The sequence below is a fragment of the Miscanthus floridulus genome, chromosome 19, assembly GCF_019320115.1.
Source record: "Miscanthus floridulus cultivar M001 chromosome 19, ASM1932011v1, whole genome shotgun sequence".
Lineage (NCBI taxonomy): Eukaryota > Viridiplantae > Streptophyta > Magnoliopsida > Poales > Poaceae > Miscanthus > Miscanthus floridulus.
This window is the reverse complement of record NC_089598.1, coordinates 100,092,554-100,107,514: the sequence shown is the minus strand read 5'-3', so window position 1 is coordinate 100,107,514 and position 14,961 is coordinate 100,092,554. Positions and strand designations below refer to the sequence as shown.

Here is a 14,961-nt window from a genome sequence, read left to right as displayed (position 1 = left end):
AGAAATATGAAGGTAAGGGGATCAATTAAAATTTGAGCACACAAGTAGGGGAAGTAAGCTCATAAACTTTATTGATGCATTTGAATGTGCATTTCATATATTTGCTTGCATGGTACAAGTTTTTAAATTAAAATTCCATACTTGTGTGGTGTATGCTAGTTATAGGCTTGAATGATGAAATGAAGAACTATCATGCATAGGATAGTTAGATATGCCTTGGTTTTGTGTTTCAAGTGGTACTAGAGCCTTACATATAATGTGATTTCATGAGGTATCTAGTGTTTGTGTTTTGCAAGTAATTCCAAGCGGCATCTAACTAGCAATGGTGCTAAGGATGGTATATTTGGTGCACTCCAATTGGTATCACGCTTCAAAGGTCCATCTCTTATACCTTAGCATCATTTGGTAGACATTGCCCTCCCACATTTCTAATCTATGCATATGTGCAAGTTTCAATCCAAACTCTTAGCACATATGTAGGGGGAGCTAATGCTACCAATTGGAGTTCATGAAACTTATCCATATTCTTTTACACATGGTAAATATGCTTGGGAAAGCAACATGGATTCAATTGAATTTCAATTCATATCTTTGTGAAAGGGTTGTCATCAATTACTAAAAAGGGGGAGATTGAAGGCTCTAGATTGGTTTTGGTGAATTGATTAAACCCTATGTGCTAACCTATTTGCTCTAGTGAACATGAGGTAGGTAGCATTATTCCAAGTGGTGGAGCAAATGATGATCATGTTGATGGTGGTAATGGCCATGGTGATCAAGTACTCGGCTTGGAAAAGAAGAAAGAGAAAAACAAAATGGGCTCAAGGCAAAGGTGATATCCATAAGGCCATTTTGTTTTGGTGATCAAGACACCTAGTGGGTGTGATCACATTTAGGATAGATAGCCATACTATTAAGAGGGGTGAAACTCATCGTGAAATGCGGTTATCAAAGTGCCACTAGATATTCTAACTTATTGCATATGCATTTAGATCTAGTGGAGAGCTAACACTCTTGAAAATGTTTGTGAAAACATGCTAACACACATGCATAAGGTGATACACTTGGTGTTTGCCACACTTGTTCAAGGGTGGTGAAGTTTGGAGTTGAGGTGTCACTGTTTTCAGTGACCGAACGTAGCTTTCAAAGTGACCGGGCTCGGTGGTTGAGCGTCCGATCAATTTTAGAGAAGGTGGTGCACTCAGGCTCTATCTGGTCCAAGACTGGACTCTGCACAGTGAATGTGACTAGACGCATAGGGCCTGCATCCAGTCATAGGTGACGTACGCTGACGTGGGGTTGGCAGCTAAGGCAGTGAGGACCTAACTCGGTCGTGCATCCAGTCATGCGTGATCGGATGCGTCAGGTCATGAAAAATCATCTCTAGATGCTTACTGGAAATAACCTGACATTGGGAAGTCACGGGGAGCGGCACGTCTGGTCTTGGCTTGGCCTTAGTGCACGAGCGTGGATTATCGCGATCAGCACGTCGGGTCCTCAGGACGGCGTGTCCGGTCATTACTTAACCGTGTAAGGAAGGCTGACTAGCCATTGGTGATCAGCGGCTAAGGTTGAACACAGGGGGAAACATGGTGAAAATCCAAGGACTGGATGCTGGGTTCTTGCATTCGGTCAACCCCATCGGTGTGTCCGGTCGCCCTGAATTCTGTGCTAACATGGAGCCAACGGCTCTATTTCGAGGGGACACCTATATAAGGTGTTTGGTTGGCTCTAGCTCACTCTCTTGACCATTTGCATTGACATAGCAACCTTATGAGCTTAGCCAAAGCCCTCCCACTTATCTCCATCATTGATTCATCATCTTTGTGAGATTGGGAGTGAATCCAAGTGCATTGCTTGAGTGATTGTATCTAGAGACACTTGGTGATTGTGTTTTACTACGAGATTCACTTGTTTCTCTTATTGGTTGCCGCCACCTGATGGTTTGGTGCAGCAAGAATTATTGAGCAGAGGAAGGTGATTGTCTTCGACTCCGATCATGATGATTGTGAGGGGTTCTTGACCTTTCCTCGGTGGAGAGCCAGAAGGTACTCTAGTGGATTGCTCGTGGCTTGTGTGATCCTTATCTTGTGTTAGTTGTGCGGCACCCGATTGCGGGTTAGGCGTATGATGCCTATTAGCGCGTGAACCTCCAAGTGAGTGAATCGCCACAACGGGGACTAGGTTACCAACAAATAAGTGAACCTCGGTGAAAAATCTTGTGTCATCATTGTCTTTGAGGATTTCATTGTGATTGATTGATTGTCTCTTGCGATGGCAGTATAACTCCACTACCTTGCTCTTGTACTTTTATAGTGTAGCTAAGCTCTTTAGTGTAATTAGTTTTGAGAGCTAGCTTATGTCGGATCTAGTGGCTAGTGGGTCTCTTTAGTTAGTCTTTGAAAGCTCACTAGCTTAGTGGTAGTGACATAGCCCTTTGTGTGCTTAGAGACTATAGTAACTAGAATTGTGGTAGTTGGCTTGCATTTTTAGTAGGTTAGCACAAGTATTGCTTTGCCTCATATTTGTCTAACCACATTGCTTAGTGTTGTTGTAAAAATTTTTATAGGCTATTCATCCCCCTCTAGCCATTAGGAATTTCACAAGGGCATCCACGAGCGCAGGCGGTGCTGGTGGGGCTCGCCGCCGGCTCTGACTCCCACTGCCCGAATTGACCGGCCCGGCCATCCCCTCTCCTATGTTGCATATGTATGTTTTAAGTGTTTCAAGCGTTTCATATGTATGTTGCAATTGTTTTATCCTAATGTTGCAAAAGTAGATCGAGAGTGTTGCATATGTTGAAAGTGTTTTAGAGGTATGTTGCAAGCGTTTGTTTAAAATGTTTCATCTGTTTCTAGACTTATGTTGCAATTATTTTTGATCTACAATAGTATGTTCCAAATGTTTTTGTTGTTTCAGTCTTATGTTACAGCAAGTGGTTTCATGTTGCAAGTTGCAAGTGTTTTATTTTAGATGTTTCATGTGCTTCACACAAATATTGCAAGAGCATGTTCTAAATGTTTCATCTATTTTTAGTCTTATGATGTATTCATGTTGCAGGTGTTTTATGTTGTTCGGCCATCCTCACCCGCTCATCTCGGCTCCTGTGTGTCGCTCGCGCGGAGAGTCGGAGAGAGAGAGGAGGGGTCAGGGGAAGGATCGGCAGGCATAGAGATAGGGGCAAAGCTCACTTGTGGGCGGGGCAAAGGCGAATAGGGGTCAGGTGAAGGCGAACGGGGCCAGGCTGCGCGGGCGCTCAGACGCACGCGTCCGTCCTGACGTCCGTGCACTAGCCACGCCCCTCATAAAAACTATGAAACGGTTTCATAATTTTTTAAGCTAAAGTAAATTTTCTTAAACCAAATCAGATTTTAGGATATTTATTAATTGTGTAATTTTGTAGAAAAATATATTTATCCCCTAAACTATCTATAAGTCCAATTACCTAAACTATTTCAAATCAAATAAGTCCAATTAACATCTTTGGTGGCGGATATGGTGTGATGTTGGACAAAACCACTCAAGATATAAATCTATATCTATATCTGTACCTAATACTAGAGAGGCAAAATTTCTAGCCTATTTTTTCGTCCAGCCTTGCCCTCACCGGGTCGGTCTCGAGTACGGGCTTGGTCTCGCGGTGCAAACTAACACTAGGAGTGGGAAAGAGAACAGAAAGGAATACGGGGTTCCAGATGTAAATATGCTAGAGAGAAAGAAAAGGTGAAAGGATCTTAATAGTTTTTGAAATAGATCGGGTTACTGATGCAAAATGTTCAAATCCGAGTGGGCCTCTGCTGGTGGACTTCTTTTTTGACCTGGGCCGAATCCTTGCAGTTGGGCTGGCTTCGTTGTGGGCTAGACCAAGCCCATGCAAGCCTTTTTTCTCTTCTTTCGTTTTCACTTTTTCTATAAAAATAGAGATCTTGCAAAATCCAACAAAAATCATAGAAAAATAAAAAATGCCAAACCAGTTTTGTTAGTTTCATAAAAATGTGACATATCCATAGATGTTATGAATCTTGTCAGGTTATGCTTTGTCTATAGGTGTGTTAAATCATCCTTGTGTAAATCATCCTTGCAATGTTGCATGTATATAGGTTCGGCGATGACCGTGAACGTGCCAAAGGCAGACCCAGAATACACGGAGGATGTCCTCATCGTCGGTGTTCCCGAAGCCTTTACTAACTTCCCGTTGTCCGGTTCCTACCCAAGACAAGCACTGGTGCATAATCCCTACTTTTCAAAAAATCAAGAGAGATCTCCTGTCAAAATTTTTGGCAGACAGACCAATCCTAGCACATGACAAAAAAGTTACGAAGGTTGATATGATGCATCAAAAAAGCAACAAAGGTCGATATTGAGTCATAGAAACATATGTGTAGTATGAAAAAGCTACATAGTTATGATATATTTATATCTAAATAATTATGCGCTTTGCAACGGAAGGAAAAATATACCAAGATATATTTTAATTCGATACAGTTTTAATAGAACATTGTTATTTATTGTCATCATTAACTTATATTATGGATGTGACGGTCATCAATAATTAATTATAAAATCATAAAACATAAGTAGATATGTACCATTTATGTTATCGTTTTGTATAAATATTTAGTATTTTCTTTTTCTGTTACAATGCACGGGCATATTTGTTAGTAAAAACAAAGTTACCAAAAATGCAAATTTATACTATACCCAAAGTAGTAGGAAACACATGTGTAAAGTCCCCTCGTGGGCTTGGGCCTTTGCGTGCAGGCGCATTCCACCGCCAGACGTGGCAGCACGGAGGCACCCACGTAACCCTCCTCTACGCCACGGGTGGCGCCTCCGTTCCAAGGCCCACAGACCGAGCGGCCGCCGCCGCCCTCCCTTTCGTCTCTGACTTTTTCTCCAAGCTCATCTCCCCTCCCTCGATCTCGGGAGCGACCGAAGCATGTCCTGGCGGTGGGCTCTCGCGCGCCGCGTCGCCAAGCTGGCCGCGACCGACGGCGGCGGCGGTGCCCAGGCGCAGAGGCTCCTGCCCACCTCGTCGGCCGCCGCTGGCACTGGCCTCCTGGGGCGGCTCCACATGCCCCTCGCCTCCCAGATTCGGAGCAAGGTCCACTCCCCCGTTCCCCTCTGCTGCCGGTGCTGCTGGAGCTGGGTGGCTGGCAGCTCGGCCGCCAGCCACCGCCCGCGATGTGTTTGCGTTTATGCCGCGCCCCGGTAGAAACCGTGCCGGGTCGCGCTCCTAGTCTGGAGACTGCTAGTGATCGCATTCGCGCGAGTTTGCCCTGTTTAATACGCTGCCTAGTCCCGTTAATCACAAGGAATAGCAACCGGTCCTTCATATGTAGCCATATTGTTCGTGGTATGGGAAAAGTCTGGCTTTTCCGTTGTGCTGATACAGGCTCTGTACGTTTTGTATCGTTTAGTAGGTGGTTGGTTGCAGAGGAGCTGCTCTCGTGAGCTCCAGATGGTTGCATGATGCCCAATACCAGGTTCGCCAGGACGGGGCTTCCAGGGCTCAGGTAGTTGAGGCCTTATCTCTGTAATCATTCGTTTTCTGCTGCTCATTAAGCGTGAAATGATCACTTCGTGCCTTTTTCTTTCTTTCGATAAAAGAGTTAGGGTAGGGCATAATTTGACAAATAAAGTATGAAATGATGGTCGACTTGTATAAATGCACAACGTAAGTCATTGGGTGTCACATTGTTCAGTTGACTGCGGTTGGGTGTCACATTGTTCAGTTGACTGCGGCTTGTTACTATTACATATCTTGTTTGTAGCACTGTGGGTATCCTTTTACTAATGCACTGTCACTCGATGGCTCCTCATCTTAAGCCTATCTTGGATACTACCTCCGCACATTAGTTATTATCATATGAACAGGCTTCTATAAAGATTATCATAAACCCAATATGCTTCCTTTTCAAAGAAATGTTGTTCCTCCATCTCCATATCAACAAAAAAGATAAAATTTCTGTCATCAGTTATTAATTCATCAGAAACTTGTAATGCAGTCAGGTACTAGGATGCTGTTCCTGGTTTGACTAAGCTAATACGACAAACAACATATTATGCTCTGTAGATCATCTGAAACTTCAGGACAACTTGATTTCCTTTTCATCATGTAAACTGTTTATTTGAAGTGGCCAGGGACCCAGTCTCTTGCGTTTTCAAGTAGTTGGAAATTTACCATCATGTTGTATGGACTTGAAAGAAAGTTTCATTCATATCTCAACAATAAGGCTTTGATGTTGTTTTGAGACGATTCGAAGATTATCTTATCTTAACCTTTTCTGAATTTATCCTCAGCTTTTTATTTTGTTTGAAATGTGAAAGCTAATGAAGGACAATATAATGTATTTGTTATTTTCTTGACTGTAATATAGTCTGAAGAGTTTAATTTTCTCGTGTTCTCAGGAACAGCAAGATCCATTTGAATTAGTCGCCGATGAGCTATCACTTCTTGCAAATAGGTTACGATCCATGGTGGCTGCTGAGGTGAGTAAGCAGTTGATTCTGTTCACCAAAACCCATCTAGTCATCTGTGTAGTACTCCTGTGGACTACTGGTAGCAAAGATCATTTGATTTTTTCAATGTTGCAAAGATCATTTGATGCTTCGTTGATCTAGTGATGGCCTAAATTGCTTCAAAGTTGCATTTGCAGGTCCCCAAACTGGCATCAGCAGCCGAGTACTTCTTCAAGGTGGGAGCAGAGGGAAAAAGATTCCGGCCTACGGTAACTCCTCAATTTCTGGATCATTTGTTTGAACAAATGACTACATTATCATTTTATTATTGGTTGTTGCCTACTCTCTTCTTGATCTTTCGTGTCTCTAATGCTCAAATTTGTCTTTGCAGGTTTTGTTGCTCATGGCATCAGCTCTGAAATTCCCATTGTCAGAATCAACAGAAGGCGGAGTTCTCAGTATATTGGCAGATAAACTCCGCACACGGCAGCAGAACATTGCAGAGATAACTGAAATGATTCATGTTAGTATTGCGGCTGTCCTTCAGAGCCACATATTGCTATTCTGTTCTTTTCCTCAATCTGTTATCTTCTGTAGGTCGCAAGCCTTCTGCATGATGATGTTCTTGATGATGCTGATACTAGGCGTGGCGTCAGTTCATTGAATCTCATCATGGGGAACAAGGTATTCACACAAGCAGTATACTAAGCGTATCGCTCGCATGCATTGAGACTAGTTACTTGGATAGTTTGAAGTCCCAAACTATGAAAAGTTTTAGCTTCCAGTGAACTGGTATGCATTGGTGCTATAGTAGGCAAATAAACGCTTCTTCATTTGATCCCAGGTTAATATGAAGTTAGGATATTTGGAAATCAAAATCTTTTTGTAAGCATTAAATTAGCTGGAGCTCTCATCTTAAAGTTACAGAAGCACCATTTTGTGTTAAGGGACAGCAGTGTTAAGATATTTGTTCTCAAAACTGCTTTCTTTGTGGTTTCCTGTTTCTAAACTGGAGAGTTTTGTACACTTGAGATTGTCTGACATCAGTATTCATCGAATATTCTGTCTGCAGCTTTCTGTGCTGGCTGGTGACTTCCTCCTGTCTAGAGCATGTGTGGCACTTGCAGCACTTGGGAACACAGAGGTAAATTGATGTGCCTTATTCATTTGTTTTTAGCAATCTTCAAGAACAGGCAATATGCTTAGTTTATTTGATCTTCTGAAGGGAATTACAGTTGTTATATGCTGTATCAGTTGCTTCTGTGGATGCCATTTGACTCAATTCATATGTCTGGATCTCATTCATGCACTTGTTCTGATCTTAAATTCTATTTCCTTGGTATTCTTCAGTAGCATAACCATGCTTATCTTGTTCTGTAATTCTATATCTATCCTTGTGGAGTTGTGGTTACAGTACCCATGTGCTCTTTTCTTGCAAGTTGTCTATAGCACCACCAACTGGTTACTACCTTGTTTGTGCAGGTGGTTTCTCTAATGGCAACTGCTGTAGAACATCTAGTTACTGGTGAAACTATGCAGATCTCTACAAGCAGAGAGCAACGACGAAGGTTTACTATGTTCTCTCTATCATGGTTTTAGTTGCTTAGTCAGATCTAAAATTTATACAAAGAGTTGCAGTGTGAAATTCTTGCACATCTTTTTACTTTTGTTTTACTTTCATTGATGTCTTTATTAGCAAGTTCTGATATGGATTCTTCCAAATGCAGCATGGAGTACTACCTGCAAAAGACATACTACAAAACGGCATCATTGATATCAAATAGTTGCAAGGCTGTTGCTATTCTTGCAGGGCACACAGCTGAGGTCTCCATGCTTGCATACGAATATGGTCGAAACCTGGTTTGTAAAACATGTTTCCCATTCCTTTTCTTGAATCCATTTCCTTGCAAGCTGATTCTGTAAACTTGGCTACAGCTTAGCTAACTTGGTACCATGCAGGGTCTAGCCTTCCAGTTAATTGATGATGTTCTTGATTTCACCGGCACCTCTGCATCCCTTGGGAAGGGTTCATTGTCTGATATTCGCCATGTGAGAATCCCAAGTTTTTTCATTCTTTTTACTTTGCAGTGACTGAAAGTGTAATCATGTCTATCATCTGAAATATGCATTTATCTTTCTTGAAGTCAATATGATGTCATAATAGTTTTGGCAGGCTTCATTAGGAACTTACGGGAGATCTATAAATCTTTTTATGCCTTGTATAAAAAAAATCTTCCTTGGTTAATATGCATATATTACGTTCTGTCTAGCACAAACTGTTTTAATGCATGTTTGCTGTCATCTTGGAGATGCCACTCATGATATCTCTCACGAGAAACAATTTTTTGGTGACTGGATTTTTGTTGACGTGTCGGCTTCACATATCAGTCAGGTGGAGAAAAGATTATTGTTGTCTAGATAAGTAGAATATGACTAGCTTTGTGGTAAGCCTACTGAAATTAGATGTGAGATATGGTTAGGCTAGAGCTTTTATATCAACACAAAAAATCAAAGTTTCTGTTTGATGGCATTATATTTATTATATCATGGCATTCACCATGCAGGGAATCATCACTGCCCCGATGCTATATGCGATAGAGGAATTCCCGCAACTACAAGAAGTTGTTGACCGGGGTTTTGATAATCCTGCAAACATTGAAATTGTGAGTAGTTACTTTAGATTGTGAGCAGGTTTCATTTTTTCATTCTTTATTTACCTATAACTTACAGACACATTAGGGAATAGTTTTGTCTCAAAAAATATATATAATGCAAATGTTTCTAGTGAAGGACAGTGACTTACACAGTGCAAAAGAACATGTTTAACAAAGAGAGAACTTTATTTATATGGTTTACTTATTAGGCTTGCTGAGGAATTTTGATATCTAGTGGCACAAGGCTACAACTTTTTGGATGGACTTTAATAGTTTAGCTGGATATTGAGGAACAGTGTAGATCATTTACTTAAGCTCTGACAGTTGTTATCTCCAAATTTTATTTGTTCTCATAGCCAGCTAATTGCATGTTGAGCATTTAGTCGCTGGGTTTAGCATCACGTCCTTGCACACTTGAAAGTGCATGTTTTCTGTAAACAGCATTAGAAAAAACAGCAGGACAGGACCATAAACTTAATGGACTACATTCTTCTTTAAATCGCAGGCCCTTGACTATCTCCGGAAGAGCCGTGGGATTGAAAGGACAAAGGAGCTTGCACGAGAACACGCTGACCGTGCAGTCAAGGCCATAGAATCCCTCCCAGACAGCGACGACGAGGATGTTCTGACTTCAAGGCGTGCTCTTATTGATATCACAGAGAGAGTCATCACAAGGACAAAATAGCAAGGTGTTTGGCGTTCACAAGGTGAATGGAAAGCTGAACCTCGCCTCAAGGCCTAGTGTTCCACTTGGAAAATTTTGTATACTTCGGTTCATTGCATTCTTTTCACAGCCCAAACCCCAAGTTTTGTGTAACATTGCTGAAATTTAGGATTAAGAAATGGCCCTGCATTTCTGGGAGCTCTAGTGGTTTTGGCTGCATGTATGTGGCAACAAAATATATATGTCACGGATTGCAATGATCACCAGATATTGTGTAGCCATATAAGTGTGGGAGCATTGTACCCAATATACGAGAAGAAAGGATTGTTGACTCCTGTCAAGACTCAAGATAGTACCATATAGTATCTGTTAACCATTCCTCTTCAAATTTGGTGATTGTTTCTCATGAAATCGTGTCTTCTCTAATCTTCGTTCCGTGGGCCGAATGCTGTACCCACATTTTGACATCTTGTCTGCTCATGAGTTTTGATCGATATATGATGTGCAAACTGAAATGTATTCAATCTTCCATAATGAATGAAGCGTTACAAAATGTTGGTCCTGGTCACTAGGTGCCTATATATAATACTAGAGTAGAATGTTGCATAATTACGTAGGCACGCCATGAACTGACGGATCATCAACGTTGTTGATGTTTATCCTGATCGTCCGGTTAACGCGCCTGGCTCCAGAATCTCTCTTTGGCCCATGCAATCGCCTCATCCACCGCGGCGGCGCCGACGCTGTCGATGTCGCCGCCGTCGTCCATCAGCAGCGGCGCCCGCTCCCTCACCTCCATCACCACCTCCTCCAGCCGCCGCGGCGTCCTTGCCAGCGGGTTCGTGAAGAGCGACGACGACGTGGCGGACGGCGGCGAGTAGTAGTACCCGTAGTCGGCGCCGGAGTAGTCGGTGACGGTGGTCTCGGCGGCCGGCGACCGCGCCCCGCGTGCGGCCTGCCGGAAGCTCGGCGCGTTGCTGCTGGTCTCCGGGTTCGACGTGAAGCAACAGAAGCTGCTGCCCCCGCGGTGGTTCCGGTGGTGGCGCGTTGCCGCCGCCGACCCGCCGCCGCCGGCTCTGCTGTGGTTCGACCTGCTGCCGGCGGCCTTGGCGTCGCCGCCGTAGTAGTAGCGAGCTGCCGGGTACGCGGCCGTCGAGCACGTGAAGCTGCTCTGGTACTCCCCTCTCGTCGACGTCGATGACGGCGGCGACGAGTCGTACCGCCGCGAAGGGATCGTCACCGGCCTGCCAAGAACGCCATGATCATCCTAATTAGCGCTTATGATGATGATGATCCCGATGCATATATACATTGCCGGATTAGGCATTTTGTGATTTTTTTTTGTGATTTGTGACGCACGTACGACGCATTTTTCACGTGCTTCGATCGTCAGGCTTTTGGCACGCACGACTGTCAATGAGCTCCTACCTGAGCCTAGATGTGAACGAGGAGAGCGTGGCGTCGGCGCGGCCGCCGACGGTGGCTACCGGCCGGCAGAAGCCGGCGGAGGGAAACTCGTCGGAGCTGACCGCCGACGATGACTTGGACTTGGACCTGGACCTCGACCTCATGTGACGACGGGCACCGAAGATGTCGTCAAAGAAGCCCTGCTCCGTGGGCACGGCCGCCGCGCGCCCGTCGGCGTAGGGCCGGCGACAGAAGGCTTCGGCGCCGCCGTAGCTCGTGTACTGGTGACCCGTCGGGGAGTGGTAGTCAACCGCCTCGCCGCCGAAGCTGCGGAGGAGCACGGTGCGAGGCGGCCCGCCGTACACGTCCCGGAAGTCATCGGGGTCCAGGCTCTGGTGGCCGCCGCCGCCGTGCTGGTCCGACGACTGCCGCGGCAGCACCGAGCCCATCGTGCACCTCCACGACTCGTCCATCCTCGATCTCTCTGGCTTATCTGCGAGAGAGCTTTGTGTGTGAGAAATGGAGGTGGTGATCTTTATGCAAAGGCGATCGTTGGAGCTATATAGGCCAACAAGCAGGAAAGCTTGGTGCTTTTGTTTCGTCGGATGCATGTGTATATATACTAGTAGCTCACTCAGCATGTATCACTGTTTGTATGCAGGTACAGAAAACGGTACGAACAAGTACTGTTAGCATCTTTTCAAATTGCACATGTTGATCCATCCCCAACTAATTCCTGCTGTAGGAAGCTGATGAACTGTTTCTGAAACTGGTGTTTTATTTTGCCTCTAGTGAAGTATTTCTTCCCAATAGTGTTTATAGTTTATACCATACATACATAAACATTGGTAAATGTAGCCAGTCAAACTTTGAAAGCCTGCATGATGAAGTACTCAAATGGCCACAATCATGTGTAACAGCTTGCTAATCCTATCACATGCATGAAGAAGCTGCTGATTCATATATATACTGCTTTAAATTAAGTTGTTACACCATTGTGTGGCTACCAACAGGTAAATAAATTGACAGGTTTTGTTTTATGTTGCTTAGCTGTTGATGTAGTTTGGGATAAGATAGTTAGATGAATACTGATGTGTGCAACAGGTGAGCAGCCAATGGATGATTGATTGGCATTACCTTTTGGAGGGGAGGGAGGCATGTGATATGGGATGATTGTGTTCTGCTACCCTCTTTGTAGACAGAGCATCATGGTGGTTGATCCATGGCCTCATTCTTCCAATCTCCTCACTCTTCATTCTCATGTTTTTTTTTTAAATGTACTACTCCCTGTTCCACTTCACACTACTACCCCTTTTTTTTTTGGTGCTTTTGCACTTAGCACTCAACTATGTTATCACTACTATTAGAATTTAAATGGTGCTATCAAATAATTACCTATCTGAAAGCTTCTCAGTCTAGGACCAATCCAGTGTTCATGGAAAAGGCTAACCAGGCAGAGACAGATCAAAGTGGCTAATCACTCTAGCATCTCAGGTAATGAGGCAACCTTTTCCGTTTTGGACGAAATTAACACCAAGCATAGTCTGTCTGCCTCAAGTTTAAACAACACTAGCAACTTGATGCACTACACCTCAGGAGCAGCTCACGATTAGGCTGCAAATCATGTGGAGTGTGCTTAAAGCTGTAGCTTAGGGTACTAAAAGCGATCTACAACTTGTGACTGCAGATGCGCCACTATACATCGTGCATGTTTAACAACTCCAGCAAAATCTTGGCCAGAATCACATGGATGTTTATTTTAATTTACTGCCCTGAGAAGCAATCCCAGATCCAAAACCAACTGTGCCTCCCTGTATCTGTATGATCTATGGAGATCGTGCTATATATCTCCATGGATCCAAGCAGCTCAGCATGTACCTAAAAACAATCTGCACATCAGAAAATATAAAAAGTAGACACGCAGGTGTACGTGTCAGCTTATTGATAGCGCTGATAGGATCATCTAGGCGTAGATTAGGGGGATAAAAACTTAACTGGACAAAGAACTTGCTGATGTACCTCATCCTGTGCAGTGTCGCTGCCATAGAGCCACCGACGAGGTAGCAGCGACGTGGAGGCGCGGTCCAGTGGCGGCGGCGAAGGCGATGGCGCTTCCCGACGCTCACAGCGCACCCTCTCGATCGGTCTAGGGTTAGGACGTCGGTGAGGAACAAGCGGCTGCAGTGAACCTCATACCTTGCGCCCCGGCCCCCACCTTCCTCTTTATAGCATTGTGCGACGGGGGCCCATCAGCCAGAAGAACGGCTGGGCGCCCCTGATCAGGGCGCGGATCAATGGTCCAATTGGCCGTTGGGCCAACTGGTGGAGATCAATATAACATTCTCCCCATTAATCTCACCTTATGACTTAAACTTAACTTACTTTATTTTTTCCCCCATTCCATCACAGATCAGTGCATAGAGCATGCCTCATCGTCACGGTCAGTTGCCATTAGATTAAACAGCTACAATGCACCTCTCTGTTTTGAAATAGATTCTCAACTAGGCCCATAGTATCCAGAAATCATAGGCTTTCCCGTAAACACATGTCGACTGTGTATTCTCTAAATGCACTGGGTGGTTAGCCTTTGGTAAGCGGATCCACAAGTACTTGCTTGGTACTTATATGCTCAATGCTTTTAAAATGATTCTGGATTTTCTCCTTTATAACATATAACTTAATGTCAATGTGTTTGGCAGCACACTTGACCTATTGTCTTAGGAGTTAACTACTTTAAATGGTTATTGCTGTTGACTACCATTGTTAAATCTAGGTACATATTCCCTTAACCACTTTTGCCTATTCTTGAGGCCTCATGACAAGCTATACTATGGTATGCATCATTGATGACACCACAACTGTTTCATTGGAGCTTTTTCACAATAATACTCCAACTACGAGTGTTAGCAACTACTATGGATTTCACTACACATCTCGCCAAAACTTAACATTTGTACCCACAACTATTTGAGAGTACTTGATTCTTTCTTACTCAGCATAAGGCCTATGATACTTTGCAAAAATTGCAAGACATTCTTAACTCCATTCCAGTGATCTATATCTAGACTGGACTTCTGCCAAAATATCTCAGATACGTAAGCTACGTCAAGGTAAGTTCTTACTTGTACATTCATTAAGCTTCCAACAGCTGAAGCATATGGAACCATGTTCATTTGATCGATCTCATATCGGTTCCTAGAACACTGAAAGTTCCCAAATCTATTACCCTTGACTATAGGAGCAAGCGTAGGTTTACTCGCATGCATACTTTATTTCTTTAGAATCTTTTCTAAGTATGCCTTTGCGATAGTCCTAATACCCCTTTTCATCTATCTCGGTGAATTTCAATTCCTAGAACCAATGAGGCTTCACCAAGATCATTCACATTGAAACTTGAGGACAAAGACTTCTTCTCCAATGGCAGATTAACATTACTACTAGTGAGTAGGATGTCATCTATACACAGGATGTGGAAAAAGAATTTTTCATTCTTGAACTTCGCATAAACTGCTATTGTCCTTATTATTTTCTTTAAACCTAAACTTTCTTATCGTTTCATCAACTTCAAATACTACTGTCTAGAGACTTATTTTAACCCATAAATGGATTTCTACAGGCGGCATCTCATACGTTCTTTTTCTTCCACGACAAAATCTTTGGGTTGTGCCTATGTAAACATTTTTCATACAAATCCCCGTTGAGGAATGTCCGTCTTTACATCCATCTAATGTAACTCTAAATCGTAATATGCCAATAACACCATTATGATTCTAAAAG

At 43.5% G+C, this 14,961-nt stretch overlaps 2 protein-coding genes across 3 annotated transcripts; one reads left to right on the top strand and one right to left on the bottom strand.

The window, feature by feature from the left end:
• The first annotated feature begins 4,826 nt into the window (after positions 1–4,826).
• On the top strand, positions 4,827–10,043 carry LOC136527245 (solanesyl-diphosphate synthase 1, mitochondrial-like). 2 transcript variants are annotated; one of them, XM_066519893.1, is made up of 12 exons: positions 4,827–5,101; positions 5,421–5,513; positions 6,409–6,489; positions 6,645–6,728; positions 6,851–6,982; positions 7,057–7,143; positions 7,532–7,603; positions 7,942–8,027; positions 8,187–8,319; positions 8,419–8,508; positions 9,024–9,122; positions 9,619–10,043. In XM_066519893.1, the coding sequence occupies exons 1-12, from the start codon at positions 4,937–4,939 to the stop codon at positions 9,796–9,798; spliced, it is 1,302 nt and encodes a 433-aa protein (XP_066375990.1). In that variant the 5' UTR covers positions 4,827–4,936; the 3' UTR covers positions 9,799–10,043. The 2 variants fall into 2 exon arrangements, with proteins under 2 accessions (XP_066375990.1, XP_066375991.1); XM_066519894.1 differs by having other exon boundaries at positions 4,828–5,101; positions 6,657–6,728.
• A 407-nt stretch (positions 10,044–10,450) lies between these two features.
• On the bottom strand, positions 10,451–11,657 carry LOC136526740 (uncharacterized). The gene is made up of 2 exons (XM_066519321.1): positions 11,206–11,657; positions 10,451–11,021 (listed from the first exon to the last, which is right to left on the bottom strand). Exons 1-2 carry the CDS (start codon positions 11,655–11,657, stop codon positions 10,451–10,453), a joined length of 1,023 nt encoding a protein of 340 aa, XP_066375418.1.
• Between the last annotated feature and the right edge of the window lie 3,304 nt (positions 11,658–14,961).